The sequence below is a fragment of the Musca domestica genome, unplaced genomic scaffold (genome assembly GCF_030504385.1).
Source record: "Musca domestica strain aabys unplaced genomic scaffold, Musca_domestica.polishedcontigs.V.1.1 37, whole genome shotgun sequence".
Classification (NCBI taxonomy): Eukaryota; Metazoa; Arthropoda; class Insecta; order Diptera; family Muscidae; genus Musca; species Musca domestica.
Window position 1 is genome coordinate 5,728,494 of NW_026712321.1, and position 21,978 is coordinate 5,750,471.

The following is a 21,978-nucleotide window of genomic DNA, read 5'->3' on the forward strand; positions in this document are numbered from 1 at the left end:
TATCTAAAACAATTAAAAGAACATTAAGTTCGGCCGGGCCAAACGTTTAATACCCTCCACCTTAGGGTAAAGGAAACATTAGAAGAAATGTGGCGAAAACCATCAAAATACCGAATATCGGAGGGTACCCTTATATGGGGGCTATACCAAATCATGGACCTACACATGCAAGGTTTCGCCAACGAAGCTAGAACCCATTATGACCAACAAATACCAATTTTCAGACAAATACCTGAAAAAATGTGGCAAAAATCATCAAATTACCGAATATCGGGAGATACCGTTATATGGGGGCTATACCAAACCGTGGACCTATAATTACAATAACTCGCCATACGAACTGGAACCCATTATGATCTACAACTATCAAATTTTCAGAGAAATTCGTAAAAAATGTGTCAAAAATCATCAAAATATCGAATATTGGGAGGTACCGTTATATGGGGACTATACCAAAACGTGGACCTATACATACAATGTTTCGCCACACGAACTAGGACCCATTATGACTCACAAATCCTAAATGGGTAAAAAAAAACTGGCATAAATAATCAAAATACCGAATATCGGGAGGTACCGTTATATGGGGGCTATACCAAATCATGGACCCATACATGCAATGTTTCGCCACCGGAGCTGGAAACCATTATGACCAACAAATACCAATTTTTAGACAAATCCGTGAAAAAATGTGGCAAAAATAATCATAATACCGAATATCGGGAGGTACCTTTATATGGGGGCTATACCAAAACGTGGACCTATACATGCGATGTTTTGCCACACGCACAGGGACCCGTTATGACCTACAAATACCAATTTTCAGACAAATCCGTGAACAAATGTGGCATAAATCATCAAAATACCGAATATCGGGAGGTACCGTTATATGGGGACTATACTAGATCGTGGACCGATACATCTCAATACCAACCATCCTAGACACAATACCAATTTCTCTGCTAAATTTTGGCGCTCTATGTCAAATAATGTGGGCTGTATCGTGATTTCAACAGACAGACGGACATCGTTAAATCGACTTAGAATTTTAGGCTGATTATGAATAAATATATTTTTTAGTGCTCTTGCTATTCTCATTTAAAATGAATGGGGTTTATCGATATAGTCCTAGTAATATTTATAGCAGACTTAGGGCAGACAGATATTGGTATGAAACTCGCCCATATATTTAGGTAAACGAATATTGGCTGAGCATATAGATATGTCGGCAAAATCGATTGATAACGTAATAATAATTTCCTTTTTTAGTATATAAATAATATTGTTTTCAAAAAAATATTTTGATATTTTTTCTTAAACATTATGTGGCAAACTCCAGTGAACGACTTCGAAGATTTCAATAAATAGATTTAAAACACTTCACGCATCAGGAACAGACTTGTAATACTTTTTTGGAGAGCAATTTTATTAAATGATTTTTTTTTTTTTAATTTTCTAATATTTGGAAATATATCTAAAATTTACTAAAGTTTGATTTCTTGTTCCAATTTTTTTTTTTGATTTTTTTAATATTTTTATTTTTTTTTTTTTTCTAATTATTTTTCATTTTAAAATATGTTTTAAATTCCACACTAGTAATATTTTTTTGAAGAGAAGATTTTTTGTATTGTTTGATTTTTTTTATTTCATTGTTACGTATATTTTTTAGAAGAAAAATTTCCGCGGTATTTAATATTTTTTCAATATTTTCAATTTTTCATTTCTAATGTTGCAAATAAAAATATTTAAAAAAATATACATTTTTATTTTTTCTCTATTTTATTTTTTCAATTTATTTTATTTTTTCTTAAATATTTTTTTAATTATTTTAATTTTTTAATATTTTTATTTCATTTTCAAAATTGAATTTCTCTCAATTTTTCATAGGCAATAAAGCATTTCTTTTTTCAAAATCCCCAACAAAACACACTCAATTCTTCCTTCAGTAGTTCGTTCTTCAATCGCACAAGACTCGTTACAAACTGAATTTTAAGTTCGAGAAACTTGCTAAAGAGTTCAATAGCATAAAAATGCAATTTATTTGTTATTCTTTTGCTGGTGCTGCTGCTGTTGAGCAGTTGGTTTACGGCTGCCTGCTTCCTCGTCCGTGGCTTCTTTGCAGCTTTTACTGGTTTAATTTTTTTCTTCGTTCTCCTGTTGCAACTATTCAGGTTGTGCAAATTAAGCAACTTAGCAAAAAGAAAAGCCAACCGACCAATGACCATAGGCCGGAGAGCTGTAGTTTTCTAACACCTCCTCTTCGATTTTCCCCTCCTTACTATTATTGACTTGTCTAAGATCTAACAAGAAAACATTACTTCTATGCCTTCTTCGCTTTCAGCATGGCAAAGAAATGGCAAACAGAAAAACGCTAACTGTCTTCAAACGTCATCATCATCATCATCATCTTCAGCGTCAGCAGCATAGAGCAGTGTTTGGCTACTGCCCACTTGCTTGGTTTTCCTAGTTTCGAAATGGGAAAAATCATAACAAAGATGTCTTGCAGTAGATATTAAGGCGGGTTGTGTGTAAACTGCCCAGGGGCGCTCTGAGAGAGAGAGAGAGAATGTTTTCTCAACGGAGAGTAGAGGAGAAAAGAGGCAAAATGCCTGAATCTGGCATTTTTAATTGAGAAAGAAATATTGATATATTCAGGGAGAGATAAAAACCCGCAAAAAATCGGAAATAGCATACATTTTTAGAATAAGTTTAGATTTGTTCGAATTGGTCACCTTTGGCACGAATTATGGCCTTTAAACGACCAATGACCAATTAAACGACCGCTGGCCGAATGTTGCCCATTTTTGGCCCATTCCCGGCAAAGCGCTTGCTTGAGATGATCGACACTTTGATATTCTTTAGTGCCAACCTTGCTTTCCCAAATACTCCAGACACAATAGTCCAACAGATTGGCATCCGGAGATATTGTGCGCTGGAAATGATGCAAGGATCCTCATTTTGTAACCATTCTTGGGTGGCGCATGCTGAGTGCGATGGTGCTGAGTCCTGTTGGAATGTTCAAGGTCTGTGGCCAAAATGTTTGCGTGTCCAAGGCTTTGACACACCCTCCAGAATATTTTCGCAATAATATTCGGCATTTATTCTGATGCCACGGTCGATAAATACGAGCAGAGAGCGACCATCGGCTGTTATGGCGGCCCACACAATTACTATGGCCAGCGCTTGAGTTCTGGTGGCCAACCGAAGGTGCAAATTTTCAGATGACCTCTTTGGCAAGTAAACACGATATCTGCCACCTATTCAACCTTATAATGCTGCATACTTACATACACACAAAACATATCGCCATTTATGAGCTCTGTTTTATGATTTTGTCTTGTAGCAGCCTCACATAACCCCTCTACCCCCCTCCCCATCAATTGCTTTCTTTGTAGACCAATCTCTGGCCCACTAACTTTTCCTAATAGCCTCTCTATAATGTTCCTGACCATAGATACTTTGGAGAACGTAGCTCATGCACATAATGGAGCTCATTGAACATCAACAACAACACCAACAATACCAACAACGACAAATACAGCCCATAGAACACTTGGAGCAAGCAAATCAAAACCACAACAAGAACAATAAAATATAGCAACAATAACAACAAAAACTATAACACTTTACTATGGCCATAAGAAAGCCACTAACAAACCGCAACATAAGAAAACGAAGAACTTGTTCGTATAGAAATTGGCAAAAAAAGAAGAAGAAGAAGAAAAGAATGAAAAATAGCCAAAAGACAATGAACCAGCCAATGGAATGGAAAAGAAAGTTTTCGCTGAAGAAATTATGAAGGGGAAATTCTATGGGGAGAGTCATTGGCGACTGGGCACATGCGGTACATTTTTCGGGAAAATATTTAAATTAAAAAAAAAGAGACATAAACTCCTTCCTAGGAAAAGACACCAACTGTATAAAATGTTAAAAACTGTTTAAAATGTCACAAATGGTATAAAACGTCACATAATGTATAAAACGTGTAAAAAATTGCTTCTCAAGGAAAAAAAAGTATGAAAAAAAGACATAAACCTATAAAAAGTTGTTATTACGGTATGTATGATAATTTTTGGAGTTTTCAACAAAATGTCGTAAATGTCAAAAACGTAAAAGACCTGGAAAAATTATGAAAAACTAATCTAAAACACAATAATATCTAGAGAAATTGATTTTGGGATGATTTAAGAGTTTTTGACGAATTGTCACAAACGTCATAAACTGTATAAAACATGTAAAAAACTTGATTATCGAAGGAAAACATGTATCAAATGAGAACAACAATCTATAAAAAGTTGTTTTTATGATGTGTGTGACTATTTTTGGAGTTTTCGACAAAATGTCATAAATGTCAAAAATATACTAGACCTCGAAAAATTTTTAAACTACTCTCAAACACATTAATATCCAGAGGAATTGATTTTGGGATGATTTTTAAGTTTTCGACAATGTGTCACATATGTCATAAATTGTATAAAATATGTAAAAAATTGATTATCAAAGGAAAACAGGCATAGAATGAAGAGAAATAAGGATAACAAGTTGTTATAATGGTTTGTGTGACTATTTTTGGAGTTTTCGACAAAATGTCGTAAATGTCAAAAACTTAAAAAACCTTGCAAAACTGCTCAAAATACCAAAATAAACAAAAATTAGTCTTAAAAATAAATTATGGGAGGATTTGAATATTTTTGACAATACGTCACAAACGTCAAAAACTGTATAAAACATGTAAGATATTGCATATAGAAGGAAAAAAGGCATGAAATGAAGTTAGATATAGATAAAAAGTTGTACTAAGTGTTGTGTGACCATTTTTGGAGTTTTCGACAAGATGTCGTAAATGTCAAAAATATACTAGACCTCAAAAAATTATTAAACTACTCTCAAACACATTAATATTCCTAGAAATTGATTTTGAGATGATTTAGAGGTTTTTGACAATATGACACAAACGTCAGAAACTGTATAAAACATGTAAAAAATTGATTATCGAAGGGAAAAAAGGTACATAGTGAAAATAAAATGGATAAAATATTGTAATTATGGTATTTTGGCCATTTTTTGAAGTTTTCGACAAAATGTCGTAAAAGTCAAAAGCGTAAAAAACCTTGTAAAACTGCTCAAAATACCAAAAGACACACAAATTACTTATAAAAATAAATTGTGGCACGATTTGAAGATTTTTGACAATATGTCACAAACGTAAAAAACTGTATAAAAAATGTAAAATATTGCATATGGAAAGAAAAAATGAATAAATTTAAGATAAAACCCCTATAAACATTTGTTATTATGGTTTGTGTGACCATTTTTGGAGTTTTCGACAAAATGTCGTAAATGTCTAAAACGTAAAAGACATGGAAAAATTATGAAAAACTGCCCTCAAACACATTAATATACATTGAAATTGATTTTGGTGTGATTTTGAGGTTTTTGACAAATTGTCACAAACGTCGTAAACTGTATAAAACATGTAAAAAATTGATTATCGAAGGAAAACATGTATGTAATGAGGACAATAATCTATAAAAAGTTGTTTTTATGATGTGTGTGACTATTTTTGGAGTTTTCGACAAAATGTCGTAAATGTCAAAAACTTAGTAGACCTCAAAATATTCAAAAAACTACCCCCAAGCATATTTATATTCATAGAAATTGATTTTGGGATGATTTTTAAGTTTTTGATAATGTGTCACAAACGTCAAAAACTGTATAAAACATGTAAAAAACTGATTATCAAAGAAAACAAGGCATGGAATGAAGAGAAATAAGGATAACAAGTTGTTATTATGGTTTGTGTGACCATTTTTGGAGTTTTCAACCAAATGTCGTATATGTCAAAAATGTAATAAACCTGGAAAAATTATGAAAAACTACCTTAAAACACATTAATATTCCTAGAAATTGATTTTGGGATGATTTTGAAGTTTTCGACAATGTGTCACAAACGTCGTAAACTGTATAAAACATGTAAAAAATTGATTATCGAAGGAATACATGTATGTAATGAGGACAATAATTTATAAAAAAGTTGTTTTTATGATATGTGAGACCATTTTTGGAGTTTTCGACCAAATGTCGTAAATGTCAAAAACGTAAACACCCTTGTGAAATGATTCAAAATGTCCTCAAACACATTAATATTCATAGAAATTGATTTTGGGGAGATTTTGAGGTTTTTGACAATGTGTCACAAACGTCGTAAACTGTATAAAACATGTAAAAAAATGAGTATCGAAGGAAAACATGTTTGAAATGAGGACATCAATCTATAAAAAGTTGTTTTTATGATGTGTGTGGCTATTTTTGGAGTTTCCGACAAAATGTCGTAAATGTCAAAAACGTAAAAAAGCTTGTAAAACTGGTCAAAAATACGATAAGACACACAATTTACTCTTAAAAATAAATTGTGGGCCTATTTGAAGATATTTGACAATATGTCACAAATGTCAAAAACTGTATAAAACATGTAAAATATTGCATATAGAAGGAAAAAAGGAATGAATTTAAGATAAAAATTCTACAAGCATTTGTTATTACGGTTTGTGTTACCATTTTTGGAGTTTTCGACAAAATGTCGTAAATGTCAAAAATATACTAGACCTCGAAAAAATATTAAACTACCCTCCAACACATTAATATTCATAAGAATTGATTTTGGGATGATTTTTAAGTTTTTGACAATATGTCACAAACGTCAAAAACTGTATAAAACATGTAAAAAATTGATTATCGAAGGAAAACATACATGAAATGAGGACAATAATCTATAAAAAGTTATTTTTTATGATATGTGTGACTATTTTTGGAGTTTTCGACCAAAAGTCGCAAATGTGACAAAAACGTAAAAACCCTTGTGAATTTTGGATAATAATGCCCTCAAACACATTATTATTCATAGAAATTAATTTTGGGAAGATTTTGAGGTTTTTGACAATGTGTCACAAATGTCATAAACTGTATAAAACATGTAAAAAAATGATTATCGAAAGGAAAAAAGGTACACAGTGCAAATAAAATAGATAAAAAGTTGTAATTATGGTATTTTGACCATTTTTGGAGTTTTCGACAAAATGTCGTAAAGTCAAAAACGTAAAAAATCTTGTAAAAATATTCAAAATACCCCCAAACATAGTAAGGATTTTTTAAAATTATTTTTCAGGTATTTTTATGATTTTTGACAATGTGTCACAAATGTCAAAAACTGTATAAAACGTGTAAATAATTGATTATCAACGTGAAATAGGTACGTAATGTCGTAAATGTCAAAAACGTAAAAAAGCCTTGTCATATCCCTTAAATACCCTATTGAAATACATTTTCAGATTGTTTTAGGGTTTTTGACAATATGGCACAAACTGTAAAAATAGTCGGAAATCATTGGAAAAAAGTATGTAATGGAAATAAAGATGGAAAATCCGAAAATATGGGAAAATTTGGTTGTTCTATGGACTTTTTCTCTATGGAAAAAAAAGTCATCGCCGATGGACTTTTCCATTGTCCAATGGACATTTTCTCTATGGGAAAAAGTCATCGTCCAATGGACTTTTTTCTCTATCGGAAAAAGTCATTCTCCAATGTACTTTTTCTTTAGAGGAAAAAGTCATCCTTCCGATGTACTTTTTCTCTATTGAGAAAGGCCACTGTCCGATGAACGCTTCCTCAATGGAAAAAAGTCATCGTCTGATGGACTTTTTCTGTATGGAAAAAAATCGTTTATTACCGTTTCTATAAAAAATATGTGTCAACCCATGCATGGAACCGAACTTACCGCTTTTTCTCTCTTACTCCATGTACTCCCATTTTCCAACCAAAGAAGCCCCATGAGAATGAATCAAGAATCATTTGAACTAAACCATGTAACAACACCATTGTCCCATATTTGTTGCCGTCATTGTTGTCATATTCCCCCCATTAGGAAATATCTACATGGAATTATGTATCACACTTGCCAAAGAAGGAAAAATATTGATTTTCTTTTGTGTTTCCCTCATTTTCCACCAGAAAGAAAAAAAGTAACGACAAAAGGCAACCAAATGTGGAGGCAAACATTTCGAAATACAATGCTCATACAAATTATGTGCGTAAATGTGTATGTATATGTATGTCGTTAGAGGGACCCGCATATAATCCAATGGAGTTGTGTGACAAAAAATATGAGAGGTGGGTATGACAAATGAGTAGGAAACTTTTGAAATAAAAGGAAATTTATGAGGGAGGGGTGGGAGAAGATTGAAATGTTGGATTTTTTGGAAATGTTACCGAAGAAAATCTGAATTTCCAATTACAACCAATTCGGTTGGAAAATGGGGAGATGCAACCTTCAAATTAGCGAAAATCAGGAGACACCTTCTTGAAGGGGCCCAGGGTATAGCGAATGTTTAGGGAACTTAAGAAAAAAAAATGAAGTTTAAGAGGAAGAGGGTGGAAAAAGGTTGATATTTTGGATTTTTGGAAATATTTCCGAACAAAAATCCAAATTCCCAATTACAACCACTTCGATTGGAAAATTGGAGGATAAAACCTTCAAAGTAACGAAAATCAGGAGGCATCGTTTTGTTAAGGGCTCAGAGCAAATAGTAGAACTACCCAGAAGTTTTCTTTTTTGCGAAGAGAGATTTTTACCACGCCGAGCTGAAAATGTGAAATTGTATCCGAATTGGTTAAAAATTATGACAAAAATCTCCAAACTACAAAAGATAAGGGAAGGGAGGATTTATTTTTATTTATTTATTTTTTTTTTGTTCACGTTTAAATCCTTGTTAAAAATTATTCTTTGCAATATTCTCAAATATTGAGAGCATGTACGGTCATCTTTTGAGCCCTTCAAGTCAATATTCTTAATTATTAAGGCCACCCTCCTTTGAGTTCTAGCCAAAATTATAAATGACATGTGTCAATATTCTCGAATTTCGAAACCTTGTCCTCTACTAGAGTAGGTATCCTTTAAGGCTACGTCCTGGTGAGTAGTTGACCTTGGAGACCTTGATAAAAATATTCTTCAAAAATGCTATTTGAACCTATCTCCTCAATGTTAAAGCCCTTCTCTTCTAGAGAAGATGACCTTTGACATTTCCTTCTGTGGATAAAATTAGCATGACCTGAGAGACAGCGCGAGAGAGAGAGAGAGAGAGAGAGAGAGTAAATTGCCTTAGAGGATAGATTTTTTAGAAAAATAATTTTGCAAGGCCTTACAATTTGAAGCCACCTCCTTTGCAGTAGATGACCTGACAAGACTTCTCCTGTAGAGAAGATGGCTTATTAAAATTTTCTTCAAATATTTCCCGTGAATCTGTTCTCTTTCAATGTTTGAGTCCTTTCAGTCCTTGTTTAAATTAAATAAATTAATTAAATTAATGTTTGAAGTCAGCTCCTTTAGATTCCCTTTGGAGGCTTTGGAGACCTCTCGTTCTAGGCAACCTCCTACGAAGTAGATCGCCTTTGAGGACTCTTCTTGTGGAGAGGGTGAACTTGGAGTCCTTTCTAAGAAATTATTAAAAAATACTCATTTCACCTCTTCTTGATGTCAGCTCCTTTAGAGTACCTTTGGAGACTTTGGAGATATCACGTTTTAGGCAACCTCCTACGAAGTAGATGGCCTTTGAGGACTCTTTTAGTGGAGTCCTTTCTAAGAAATTTATAGAATATACTCATTTCACTCTTCTTCTTTGCTAAAGTAGGTGTCCTTTGAGACTTCGTCCTTGTTAAAAAATGTTCTTAAAAGAATTCCTGTGAACCCATCTCTTTTAGATTAGATGACTTGGCATCTCCTTCTGTGGATAAAATTGTACTGTCTTGAGAGAGAGAGAGAGAGAGAGAGCTGATGTAACAGATTACCAAGTTTTGTTCGAATTCTCCTAATCCGGTTCGAACTCCAGGTTCAATTTCGGCTACTTTTACCGGCTGTAACCAATTTCCTTACAGTTTGAAGTCACCTCTTCTAGAGTACCTTTGAGGCCTGCTCTCTGTAGATCTCTGAATTTTTCTAAATACTGTTTGAAATAATCTCGTTGTGAGTGAATGGTTTTTGAAGCCTCTTCCCTTGGAGTACTAAAAACACTTATGCAAGGCCTCAATATTTGAAGCCACCTCTTTTGCAGTAGATGAACTTCGAAGCCTTCTCAGGTGGAGAAGATGACTATTGAATCCTTATTAAACATTTTCTTTAAATATCTTCCATGAATCTCTCCTCCCTCAATGTTTGAGCCCACCATGTCAAAATGAGCCTTCCGTCCATGTCAAAATTTATCTGAAATGAATATTCTGTGACCCAATTTTGTTGATGTTTGAAGTTAGGTCCTCTAGAGTACCTTTGAAGGCTGCCTTTTGAGAAAACCCTCTCTGGAGTAGATGGCCTTTGAGGCCTCTTTCTGTGGGGAATGTGACCTTGGAATCCTAGCTTACAACAAATTGTTAAACATACTTATTTACTCTTTAACTTTATATCTCTCTCGGGCTAAATATTTCCCCTAGAGTACCTTATAGGCCTGCTTTGAGAACCCGCTCTAGAGTAGAAGGCCTTTGAGGCCTCTTCCTTTGCGGAATGTGATCTAAGAATCCTTGCTAACAAAAATTTGTTGAAAATACTCATTAACTCTCTATCTCTCTCTCTCCCTCCCTCCGCCTAAATCTCTCCCAAATTTTCTTCAGTGATCTCCAGAAATCTCCAGAGTGAATGTCATGAAATTTTGAAGCAAGGCCTCAATATTTGAAGGCATCTCCTTCAAAGTAGATGAACTGTGAAGCCTTCTCCTGTGGAAAAGATGGCTGAAACCTTATTAATTTTTTCCTCAAATATTTTCCGTGAAACTCTCCTCTGTCCTTTTAGTCGTTGTTGAAATTAGTCTTAAAAAAATGTTCTGTAACCCCATTTTCTTAATGTTTAAAGTCAGCTCCTCTAAACTACCTTTGAGGCCTCTTCCTGTGGAGATAGCGACCTTGGAGTCCTTGCTAAAAAAAAAAAAAATCTTAAAAAATAATCATTAACTCCTCCACTCTCTCTCTCTCTCTCTCTCTCTCTCTCTCTCTCTTCCCTCCCACCATCTCTCTCGTCACTATGTCTCACTCTCTGCTTGTATCTCTTTCTGTTTTTTTTTTCTCTTAAATGATTAGCTCCTCTTAAGTACCTTTGAGGCCTCTTCCTGTGGAGATAGCGATCTTGGAGTCCTTGCTAAAAAAAATCTTAAAAAATGCTAATTAACACTTTCTCTCATTCTCTGCTTATATCTCTTTCCGTTTTTATACCCTCCACTATACTGTGGTGGGTATATTAACTTTGTCATTCCGTTTGTAACTCCTCGAAATACTCATGTCAGACCCAACAAAGTATATATATTCTTGATCAGCGTAAAATTCTAAGTCGATTTAGCCATGTCCGTCTGTCTGTCTGTCTGTCCGTCTGTCTGTCTGTCTGTCCGTCTGTCTGTCCGTCTGTCTGTTGTAATCACGCTATCTTTCGAACGAATTAAGATAGAAGGCTAAAATTTTGCACACGTGTTTATTTTTCAGGTAGGCAGGCTAAGTTCGTAAATGCCATGCCATGTAGGTCCACGTTTTCATATAGCCCCCATATAACGGTACCTCCCGATATTCGATATTTTGATGATTTTAGCGACATTATTCACCGGAATTGTTTCAAATTTGGTATTTGAGATTCGTAATGGATACTACAGCCTATGACAGAGAATTGTCTGTGCAGGTCCATGTCTTCGTATAGCCCCCATATAACGGTACCTCCCAAAATTCGGTATTTTGATGATTTTAGCGTCATTATTATCCCGAAATGTTTCAAATTACGTATTTAGAGTTCATAATAGGAACTACAGACTGTGACAGAAAATTGTCTATGCAGGTCCAGATCTTCGTATAGGCTCCATATATCAGTACCTCCCTATATTCGGTATTTTGACGATTTTAGGTACAATACCCACCGAAATTGTTTGAGATGTCGTATTCGAAGTTCGTAATGGATGCTACAGCCTGTGACAGAAAATTGTCTGTGCAGGTCCTTGTCTTCGTATAGCCCCCATATAACGGTACCTCCCGATATTCGGTATTATGATAATTTTAGCGACATTATTCATCGGAATTGTACCAAATTTGGTATTTGAAGTTCGAAATGGATACTACAGCCTAAGACAAAAAATTGTCTATGCAGGTCCAGGTCGTCGTATAGGCCCCATGTATCAGTACCTCCCTATATTCGGTATTTTGACAAGTATGGGTACAATACACACCGAAATTGTTTGAGATGTCGTATTTGACGTTCGTAATGGATGTTACAGCCTGCGATAGAAAATTGTCTATGCAGGTCCAGGTCTTCGCCAAGCTCCGATATAACGGTACCTCCCTATATATATTTATTTTAAGTTTCGAATTTGAATATGATAATGGCTTATGACAAACAATGCCTATGTAGGTCCACATCGTATAGACCCCAATATAACGGCTATATTCGGTATTTTTAAAATTTTAACAGAATTTTTTAAGGATTTTATTTCTTTGAAAATTGCTAAATTTTTACCAAATGGTGGAGGGTATTCATATTTCGGTCCGGCCGAACTTACAGTTTTTTTACATGTTCTTTTTTTTTCTTAAATAATCTCTGCATTCCTCTTAATACAGTTTGGGACAATCTCTGCCAGAGTAGATGATCTCTGAGGCCTTTTCCCTTGGAGTTGATGATCTTCTAATCCTCACGACAAACTGTTCTTGAAAATTATTCTCCGTATTCATCTTCCTAAAAATGTGACCTCTTAGGTCATTTAATTTTTCTCTTTCCCTCCCTCTCTCCCTCTCTCTCTCTCTCACCTCTCTCAAATGACCTCTGCATTCCTTTCAATACAAAAAATAATCAATTTTATTTAAATTTAGTTAAATTTATTTATAACAAAATTTGTTTTCATTTATTTTCAAATCCCATCAACCACTGACTGACTGACTGACAGCATCGAGGGGCTAATGGACTTCTCGACAACCTAGTGAAATATCAATTTAAAAATAACCAATGAGATGGTTGAGATGGTGGCCAAAAACAAAACAGGGGAGAGAGAGAAATTAGAATAGCCCCAAAGGCAGGCAGCCTGCCGAACCCCGTCCGCCAACATCATGTTGCAACCGGGCGTCATGTAATTGAGCCACTTGCAAATCGTTTGCCAAAATGATGCAACAAACAAATACCACAAACACACTTCTGTCACAAATTGGCTACCGAAACTAGCGGTGGCTGGTTAGCAGACTGTCGAATTGATGGAAGCCAAATTTGAGATATCGCTGCAGCGATACTTCGAGACTAATCCACATTTAACAATTACATAATTTAACACCCACCAGCAGCATTAGGATCAAATAACGGGTAATTAAATATATTGGATACCCAACCTCCCCAGATCAGTTTAGCCACATTTACGCCACATCAGCACCACCATCACCATCACCACCACCATCATCAAACATCACCAATGACACCCTCTCTCTCTCTCTCTCTCTCTCTCGCTCAATATTATAACAAATTGAATTTAATTAAAATCAATTTATTTCCATTACAACAAAGCCCATTGTAAGGCATGATGTTAACGATAATAACAATAAAAGCCAACAACAACAATAATAACAACAACATGCGATCAGACAAAGTGTGATTGAATGATTACCATATACCATATTGGTTGGATGGATGGATGGCTCGATGGCTGTCTGAATGGATGGTTGGGCGGCTGATTGGCTGTCGGAAAGATTTGTTTGTTTGGCTGAATAAATAATTGTAAATAATGTCATTGCATTTTGTTATCCACCCCTCCCTCCTCTGCCTCCTCTCTCAATTTTGCATAACAATAAATTTTATTAAAATCTATATTGAAATTAATTAATTTTTTCCTCTTCAAGAGCATTTCATCCTATAGAGGCCGGCAAGTGCGTATAAATCAATTTACAAGCTCAATAATTCAAGTATCAGCCTCTGCTGCGGCACAGGCATCATTAACATCATCATGAATGACTACAACTTTGGATGACAGTGCCAGCCGGCAGACCCACACACATTTACCTCGTCGTGACTTGGGTACGTCTGTCTGTCTGTCTGCTGTTGAACTCTGTCTCAGTCACCACGCATCACTTGATGTTATTTGGAATCAGTTTTTTTCGTGTTTTTCAATTACAGGCCATAAGTAGGCATATTGAAATGATTTCATTTTTTCAAGATTCATTTTTGCATAGCCATATAAGGTAGGCTCATAAATGAATGGCAGGGGAGGGGAGGGAGTCACGACGACTTAATGGGATTTATAATTTTTTTTTAAGGAAATTTTAAAATTTTCAATACGTTTGCATTTATTTATAGATCTTTAGACATTTTCTCACATTTTCCGGAATTTTGAAAAAAATCCCCAATTTGGGGATTTTGAAAAGAAAATTAGGAATTCAAATTGTCATCGCCAAAAGTGTTTTTATGATATTTTTTAAAGATTTTATAAGGTTTTCAAACATTTCCGGGCATTTAGAAGAAATCTCCAAAAATAGGGATTCTTAAAAAAACTTAGGAATTCAAGTTATAATCGTCAAATGTGTTTATTCATGTGTTTTGTAAACCAAAACTTGGCCTTGCTTAATATCCCCATTTTTCGGGAATCACTTTTTCAAAGTGGCAACTACCAAAAACTTGGATTTTATATTTTTTTCTACTAAAATTTACCCAATTCGACTGAAATTTCTATGTTCAAGTATTTTTGTTTTCACTTTCACGTTAATATAAGATTTTCTTAACATTTTTCGGGCGTTTTAGAAAAATGCCCAAAATGGGGATTTCTATATAAAATATGGGATTTCAAATTTTAATTGAGAAATGAGTTTATTTAATGCTGTATTGGTTGTCATATTTTAAGTTCTTAGAGGCATTCAACAAAATCGTAACATTTCGTGAAGCTTTTTTTTTACAAAGTGGCAACTACTAAAATAAAATGGGCTTTCATTATTTTTTATGAAATTGTCTTATTTAAACTTTTTTTAACTTTATCTCAAGATTTTTGGAAGTTTTAAAAATTTTTGGTGCAATTTGAATAAATCCCCATTTTGGGAATTTTTTATACCAAAATTAGAAATTCATAATTTTATCGGGGAAAAGGTGTTTGTTTAATGTTATTTATGAAAAATTGCTATGTTTTGTAATTCTTAGTGTTATTTAAACAAATATATATACATCTTCTGTGATCTATTTTTATAAAGTGGCAACTACCAAAACAAAGAACTACTAATTACTGGATTTTGTTTTTTTTTTCAAGATTTTTTTTTTAACAAATGTACGTTTACTAAAGAGTTTAGGAAGTTTTCAAAGCATTTCCGGTATTTTGAAATAATCCCCATATTGGAGATTTTGAAAAGAAAATTTAAGAATTCAAATTTTCATCGGGAAATGTATTTGCTCGATATTTTTCCAAGATTTTATGAAGTTTTCAAACATTTCCAGTCATTTGAAAAAAATCCCCACTTTGGGATTTTTGTAAGAAAATCAGGAATGTAACTTTTAGTCTCGAAATGTATTCATTTGTAATATTTTCGAATATTCTATCAAATATCTAAGCAATTTTACTGGAAAATTCACTTACGGGAATCATATATACCCTTAGTGGCAACACCAAAAATTAAAAATTTTGTAAGTTCTTGGGTTTATCTAATTATTTTAAGCAATTTTACCTTTTTTTGAGATATTTGAAAGTTTTCTAACATTTTTGGGGCATTTTAAGAAAATCCCCACTTTGGGTATTTTTATATAAAAATAAGGAATTCAAATTTTAATCAGAAAAAATGTTTTTTATGTTATTTATGTAAACTTGATCTATTTGTAATTCTTATTACTATTTTAAAAAAATGCCCATCTTCGAGGATCCTATTTTATAAGTGGCAACATCAAAAGACATTTTAATGACATTTTAAATTTTTTCGAGAAATATAATTTTTGTAAACTATTTTGTGTACATTTAAACATTTTTCAAAGCCATTAAACATTTTCCGTCATTTAAAAAAATCCCCAGATTGGGGATTTTCATAAATATGAATTGGAGTCCGAATTTTTAAGGGGAAATGTGTTTATTCAATATTATTGGAGCAAAAAAGATTTGCAATTTTATTTATCCCCGTTTTGTAGCATATTTTGTTTTTCAAGTGGCAACTCTTAAAAACATTCTATGACTAATTTTTTGCAAAACTTCTTGGGATATTTTTTTCTTGGCATTGTGGCCTTAATTCAAAGATTTTATGAAATTTCCAAAAATTTTCCTCCATTTAAAAAAATCCCCACTTTTGGGATTTTTTTTTAAAAAAAAGTGGGAAATTGAATTTGTCTCGGGAAATAAGTTTTTATTTTATTTTTATTATACAAAACTTGCTAAATTTAAACTTTCCTAGTTATGTTCCCCCTTTTTGGTATCCCTTTATATGAAGTGGCAACTACCAAAATAGGACCAACGACATACTTTTTTTAAGTTATCTTAATTTTCCAGACCCTTTTGTCTACATTTAATGGTATCATAATAATTTCATGAATTTTCACTCATTTTCCGGGAGGTTAGGAAAAATCTCCACTTTGGGGATTTTTATAAAAAAAAATAGGAATTGCAAATTTATTCAAGATATGTGTTTTCTTCGGTATTATTTAGAAATTCTTCCTAATCTTCGAAGCCTAAATCCATTTTTAAACATCCCCACTTCCTGGGATAATAACTATCAACAGTGGCAACTACCCACAACAGGAATTTTTAAGATTTTTCAGTTTAATCTAATTTCCCTAACATTTTAATTTTTATTTAGAGGTTCTATAAATATTTCAAACATTTCCCAGCAATTTGGAAAAAAATCCCCAACTTGGGGAATTGTTTATAATAACTAGGAATTCAAATTTAAATGGTAAAAGTGTGTTTTATTCGATAATATTTAAGAATTTTAGCAATATTTTGTGGCTTTTAGCAATTTTCAAACATCCCTACTTTATTATATTTCAAAAGTGGCAACCACCAAAAACTGGAATTTTAGGAACTTTCATTTTGATGACCATTTGATATGTGGCATTGCTTTCTGTAAACATTACGGACATTTTAAAATGTTTTTTTATAATTTTGAAAAGTTTCCCCGGCACGTTTCAAAAATGCCCAGATGGGGAATTTTCGTATACAATTTTTAGGAATTCAAACATTAAAAGACTGTCAGATCTGGGATATTTTCGCAATATAATAGTTTTTTCGTGGTTTCAATACAGTATCTAACCTTTCCCCTCTATTGTTGAAAAATCCCCAATCCGGGATATTTTAATAGCAAATTTTATGAATTTAAATTGTTGGTGGAAAATATGAATTTTTGCAATTTTTAAACGTTATTTAATTTTTGAAATTTTTATAATTTTCACACGTTTTCGCATCATTTTTCAAAAAAAAAAAAAATCCCACTTTGGGGATTTTGAAAAGAAAATTTAGGAATTCACATTTTTATCGCGAAATGTGTTTGTATGATATTTTTTAGAGATTTTATAAGGTTTTCAAACAATTCCAAGCATTTTGAAAAAAATCCCCAAAATGGGGATTCTTAAAAAACTTGGGAATTCAAGTTATAATCGTCAAATGAGTTTATTCATGTGTTTAATAAACCAAAACTTGCTATTGCTTAATATCCCCATTTTTTGGGGGGATCACTTTTTTGAATGTGGCAACTACTAGAAACTGGGATTTTATATTTTTTTCTACTAAAATTTATCCGATTCGACTGAAATTTCTATGTTCAAGTATTTTTGTTTTCACTTCACGATTTTTAGAAGTTTACAAACATTACAAAGGTCCAGACTTTTGTAATAATCCCAATTTGGGGATTTCGAAATAAAATTCAGGAATTCAAATTTTCATCGCAAAATGTATTTTTCTAAATATTTTTACCGTTTTTATAAAGTTTCATACATTTCCAAGTATTTTGTCATTTTGAAAAAAAAATCCCCAAAATGGGGATTCTTCAAAGAAATTGGGAATTCAAGTTATAATCGTCAAATTTAATGTGTTAAAAAAGACCAAAACATGTCATTGATTAATATCCCCATTTTTTGTAAATCACTTTTTTAAAGTGGCAACTAACAAAAACTGGGGGAATTTTTTATAAAAAATAGGATTTTTTTTTATTCGCTAGAATTGATTTTTCGATATTATTTCATGATTTTATAAGGCTTTCAAAAATTTTCAGGCGTTGAAAAAAAATCCCCACTTTGGGAATTTTTATAAAGAATGGGAATTTAAATTTTAATCTTGAAATGAGTTTATTAAATATGTTATATAAACCAAAACATGTCATTTCTTAATATCCCCATTGTTTTGTAAATCACTTTTTTAAAGTGGCAACTACCAAAAACAGGGGGAATTTTTTTTTAAAAAAAATTGGAATAATTTATAAAAAATAGGAATAATTTTCGATATTTTTTTTAAAGATTTTATAAAGTTTTCAATATTTTCAGGTGTTGAAAAAAAATACCCACTTTGGGGATTTTTATAAAAAATGGGATATCAAATTATGAGTCTATTCAATGTCTTATACAACCCAAAACTTGCTATTTTTGGGCAATAGTTTTTGGGCAATTTGGAAAAATCTCCATTTTGGGAATTTTTCTATACCAAAATTAGAAATTCATAATTTTATCGGGGAAAAGGTGTTTATTTAATGTTATTTATGAAAAATTGCTATGTTTTGTAATTCTTAGTGTTATTTAAAAAAATATATATACATCTTCTGTGATCCATTTTTATAAAGTGGCAACTACCAAAACAAAGAACTACTAATTAATGGATTTTGTTTTTTTTTTTAAGATTTTTTTAAACAAATGTGCCTTTACTAAAGAGTTTAGGAAGTTTTCAAAGCATTCACGGTATTTTGAAATAATCCCCATATTGGAGATTTTGAAAAGAAAATTTAGAAATTCAAATTTTTATCGGGAAATGTAATATTTTGATATTTCTCAAAAAATTTGTGAAGATTAAATAACACTTGGAGTCATTTGAAAAAATACCCACTTTGGGGATTTTTGTAAGAAAATAAGGAATGTAACTTTTAGTCTCGAAACTTGTTCATTCGTAATAATTGAATAATTTCCCCACCACTTTCAAAAATTCCCAAAAAAGGGGATTTTTGTACCATTCTTTTTTTTTTTTTTTTGTAATTGGAATTTCAGTGTCAAATAGTCAGATGTTAATTTTTAATGCTATTTAAGAGTTTTTACTAAATTTCTCCGATTTTTTAAAAATCCCCAATCAGGGGATTTTTTAACAAAATTTTGGGAATTTATTGACAAGCAATCATATTATGGATCATTTTCATAAGTAATAAATTTTTAAAGGTTTCTATACATTTTTTAAACTTCCCCACATTTGGGGATTTTTTTTTAAATTGGGTATTTAAAAAAATATGAGGATAGTTTTTAGAGGCATAGAACCTTATAATTTACCTTATTTGTATAACTTACCTTTAGTACAATGGACAAACTGCTGGCTGTTGCGGATTCTGAGAATACACTGTCATGGGATTGAGAGAGACCATCGCGGGAATAGTCACTGAAACATAGAAAATGTAAATTTCAATTTTTTTTCAAATTTGGAAATTGATTTGGAATTCTCTCCAATCTCAACTCACCTATCAATCAGTCGTCCTTCACTCAAACTCCTCTGACTGTCGGACATTTCACCGCCACTGGCACTGCTGTTCTTGGCCGCCAAGCTGGTGTGACCACCACCGCCGCTACCACCACCCCCGGTGCCACTGTCATTGCCACTACCGCTATCCAAGTCCTGTGAAGAGTCTCCAACGCTGCGCAGCTTCTGACGTTCGGCAAAGAAATTCCTTTGCATGGCACCGGGAAAAACAGCCACGCCTATTGATTGCCTTTGATTAAGCAGCGAGGATTTGTTCCCCCCGCCCATCACCGACGAGGAGCTGGTCGATGACATCGACACATGATGCTGCTGCTGCTGATGATGATATGACGACGTGGTCTGTGCCGTTGTTGTACCAAACATATTCTCTTCGTCCTCTTCCGTGGGATCTACGGATTGGTCAAAATCTTTGGATTGTTGTTGCTGCTGCTGCTGCTGTTGTTGTTTTTTATTTTTATGTTTCGATTTGCTTTTCGATTCGGCATTTAAATTTGGATCATGACTTTTGTGTTTGCCCACACCCAAGAGTGAGATATAGGAAGATTTTGATTTCGGCAGCGATTGGGTCAAAAAGGCGTCATGCAACTGCTGATGGGTCAACGGTGAGGAGGGTGAGGAAGCCGATGCCACTGAGGCAACGGACGAGAGAGTGGCACTGCGTAGATTCTTCTCACTGGTACTGGTGCTGGCGGGCGCCGTCGGTGTCTGTAGGAGACCAGCTGAGGTGGGTGGTGTATCTGTTGCTCCAGCCGAAGGGGATGGCGTTGCTGTGCTTGTTGTTGTTATGGTACGTCGTCGAAAAATACGCCTGAGATTACGTAACGGATGAAATCGTCGACGTTTTTGTTGTTCTACAAAAGACAAGAATTGCGAAAACTTGGGCATTATTTCGTGTTTGAATTTGAGATAGCAGCCGTAAATTAGGAGAGATATGAATTCATCACCGGAGGATTTGAACATTATTTTCGAGGAAATAAATTTTGAAATTTTAAGGAAAATTTGGGTATTGAAAAAAATAAAATTTTGGAGAGACTAAATTTTATTTTGCTTGTCAGAGAAATTTTGAAATTTCTTTCAAAATTTTGAAAATTAAATTTAAACTGTATGGCAATACATGAAGTCAAGTGATTTTTCAAAATTTCTTTAACTCCCCTAAAAGTAGGCACCAAATTTTTTAAAAGATCTTCAATCTTTAAAGATGTATCCTTAGTATGTATCCTTATTTTAAAACATTGAAATTTTTAATTAAATCAAATATTTGATCTTTTCTATAAAAATAGTGTCCTTAGTCCGAAGACGCTCAGCCCTCAAAAATGAAAAATCTCCTAAGAGTATGCACCATTTTTTAAAACATTTCAATATTCAATTACGTCAAATATTTTATTTTTTCTGTAAAAAAGTGTCCTTAGACCGAAGACCCTCAGATTTCAAAAATTAAAAATCTCCTAAAAGTATGCACCATATTTTTTAAAACATTTCCATATTTTTAAAACATTTCAATTTTCAATTAACTCAAATATTTGATCTTTTCTATAAAAAGTGTCCTTAGGCCGAAGACACTCAGGTCTCAAAAGGTGGATTTTTTAAAAAATATTTTTAAAGGACATTCAATGTCAGAAACGTGGATTTTTTAAAGAATATTTTTAAGGGACACTTAGAAACAGAAACGTGGATTTTTTAAAGAATATTTTTAAACGACATTCAATACCAGAAACGTGGACTTTTTAAAGAATATTTTTAAAGGACATTCAATACCAGAAACGTGGATTTTTTAAAGAATATTTTTAAAGGACATTCAGCACCAGAAACATGGATTTTTTAAAGAATATTTTTAAAGGACATTCAATACCAGAAACGTGGATTTTTTAAAGAATATTTTTAAAGGACATTCAGTCCCAGAAACGTGGATTTTTTAAAGAATATTTTTAAAGGACATTCAATACCAGAAACGTGGATTTTTTAAAGAATATTTTTAAAGGACATTCAATACCAGAAACGTGGATTTTTTAAAGAATATTTTTAAAGGACATTCAATACCAGAAACGTGGATTTTTTAAAGAATATTTTTAAAGGACATTCAATACCAGAAACGTGGATTTTTTAAAGAATATTTTTAAAGGACATTCAATAGCAGAAACGTGGATTTTTTAAAGAATATTTTTAAAGGACATTCAATACCAGAAATGTGAATTTTTGAAAGAATAATTTAAAGGACATTCAATACCAGAAACGTGGATTTTTGAAAGAATAATTTAAAGGACATTCAATACCAGAAACGTGGATTTTTTAAATAATATTTTTAAAGGAC

General features: G+C 32.9%; 1 protein-coding gene across 2 annotated transcripts in view; it reads right to left on the minus strand.

Moving 5' to 3' along the window:
* The window catches only part of LOC101890135 (bromodomain-containing protein DDB_G0270170), a 218,486-nt gene that overhangs the window by 41,973 nt on the left and 154,535 nt on the right, over positions 1-21,978 (minus strand). For both annotated transcript variants that reach the window (XM_059126235.1, XM_059126234.1), the window contains 2 exons: positions 19,651-20,521; positions 19,484-19,571 (listed from right to left, as the gene is read on the minus strand). In XM_059126235.1, the coding sequence (XP_058982218.1) occupies positions 19,484-19,571; positions 19,651-20,521 (959 nt within the window). The remainder of the gene's footprint in view (positions 1-19,483; positions 19,572-19,650; positions 20,522-21,978) is intronic.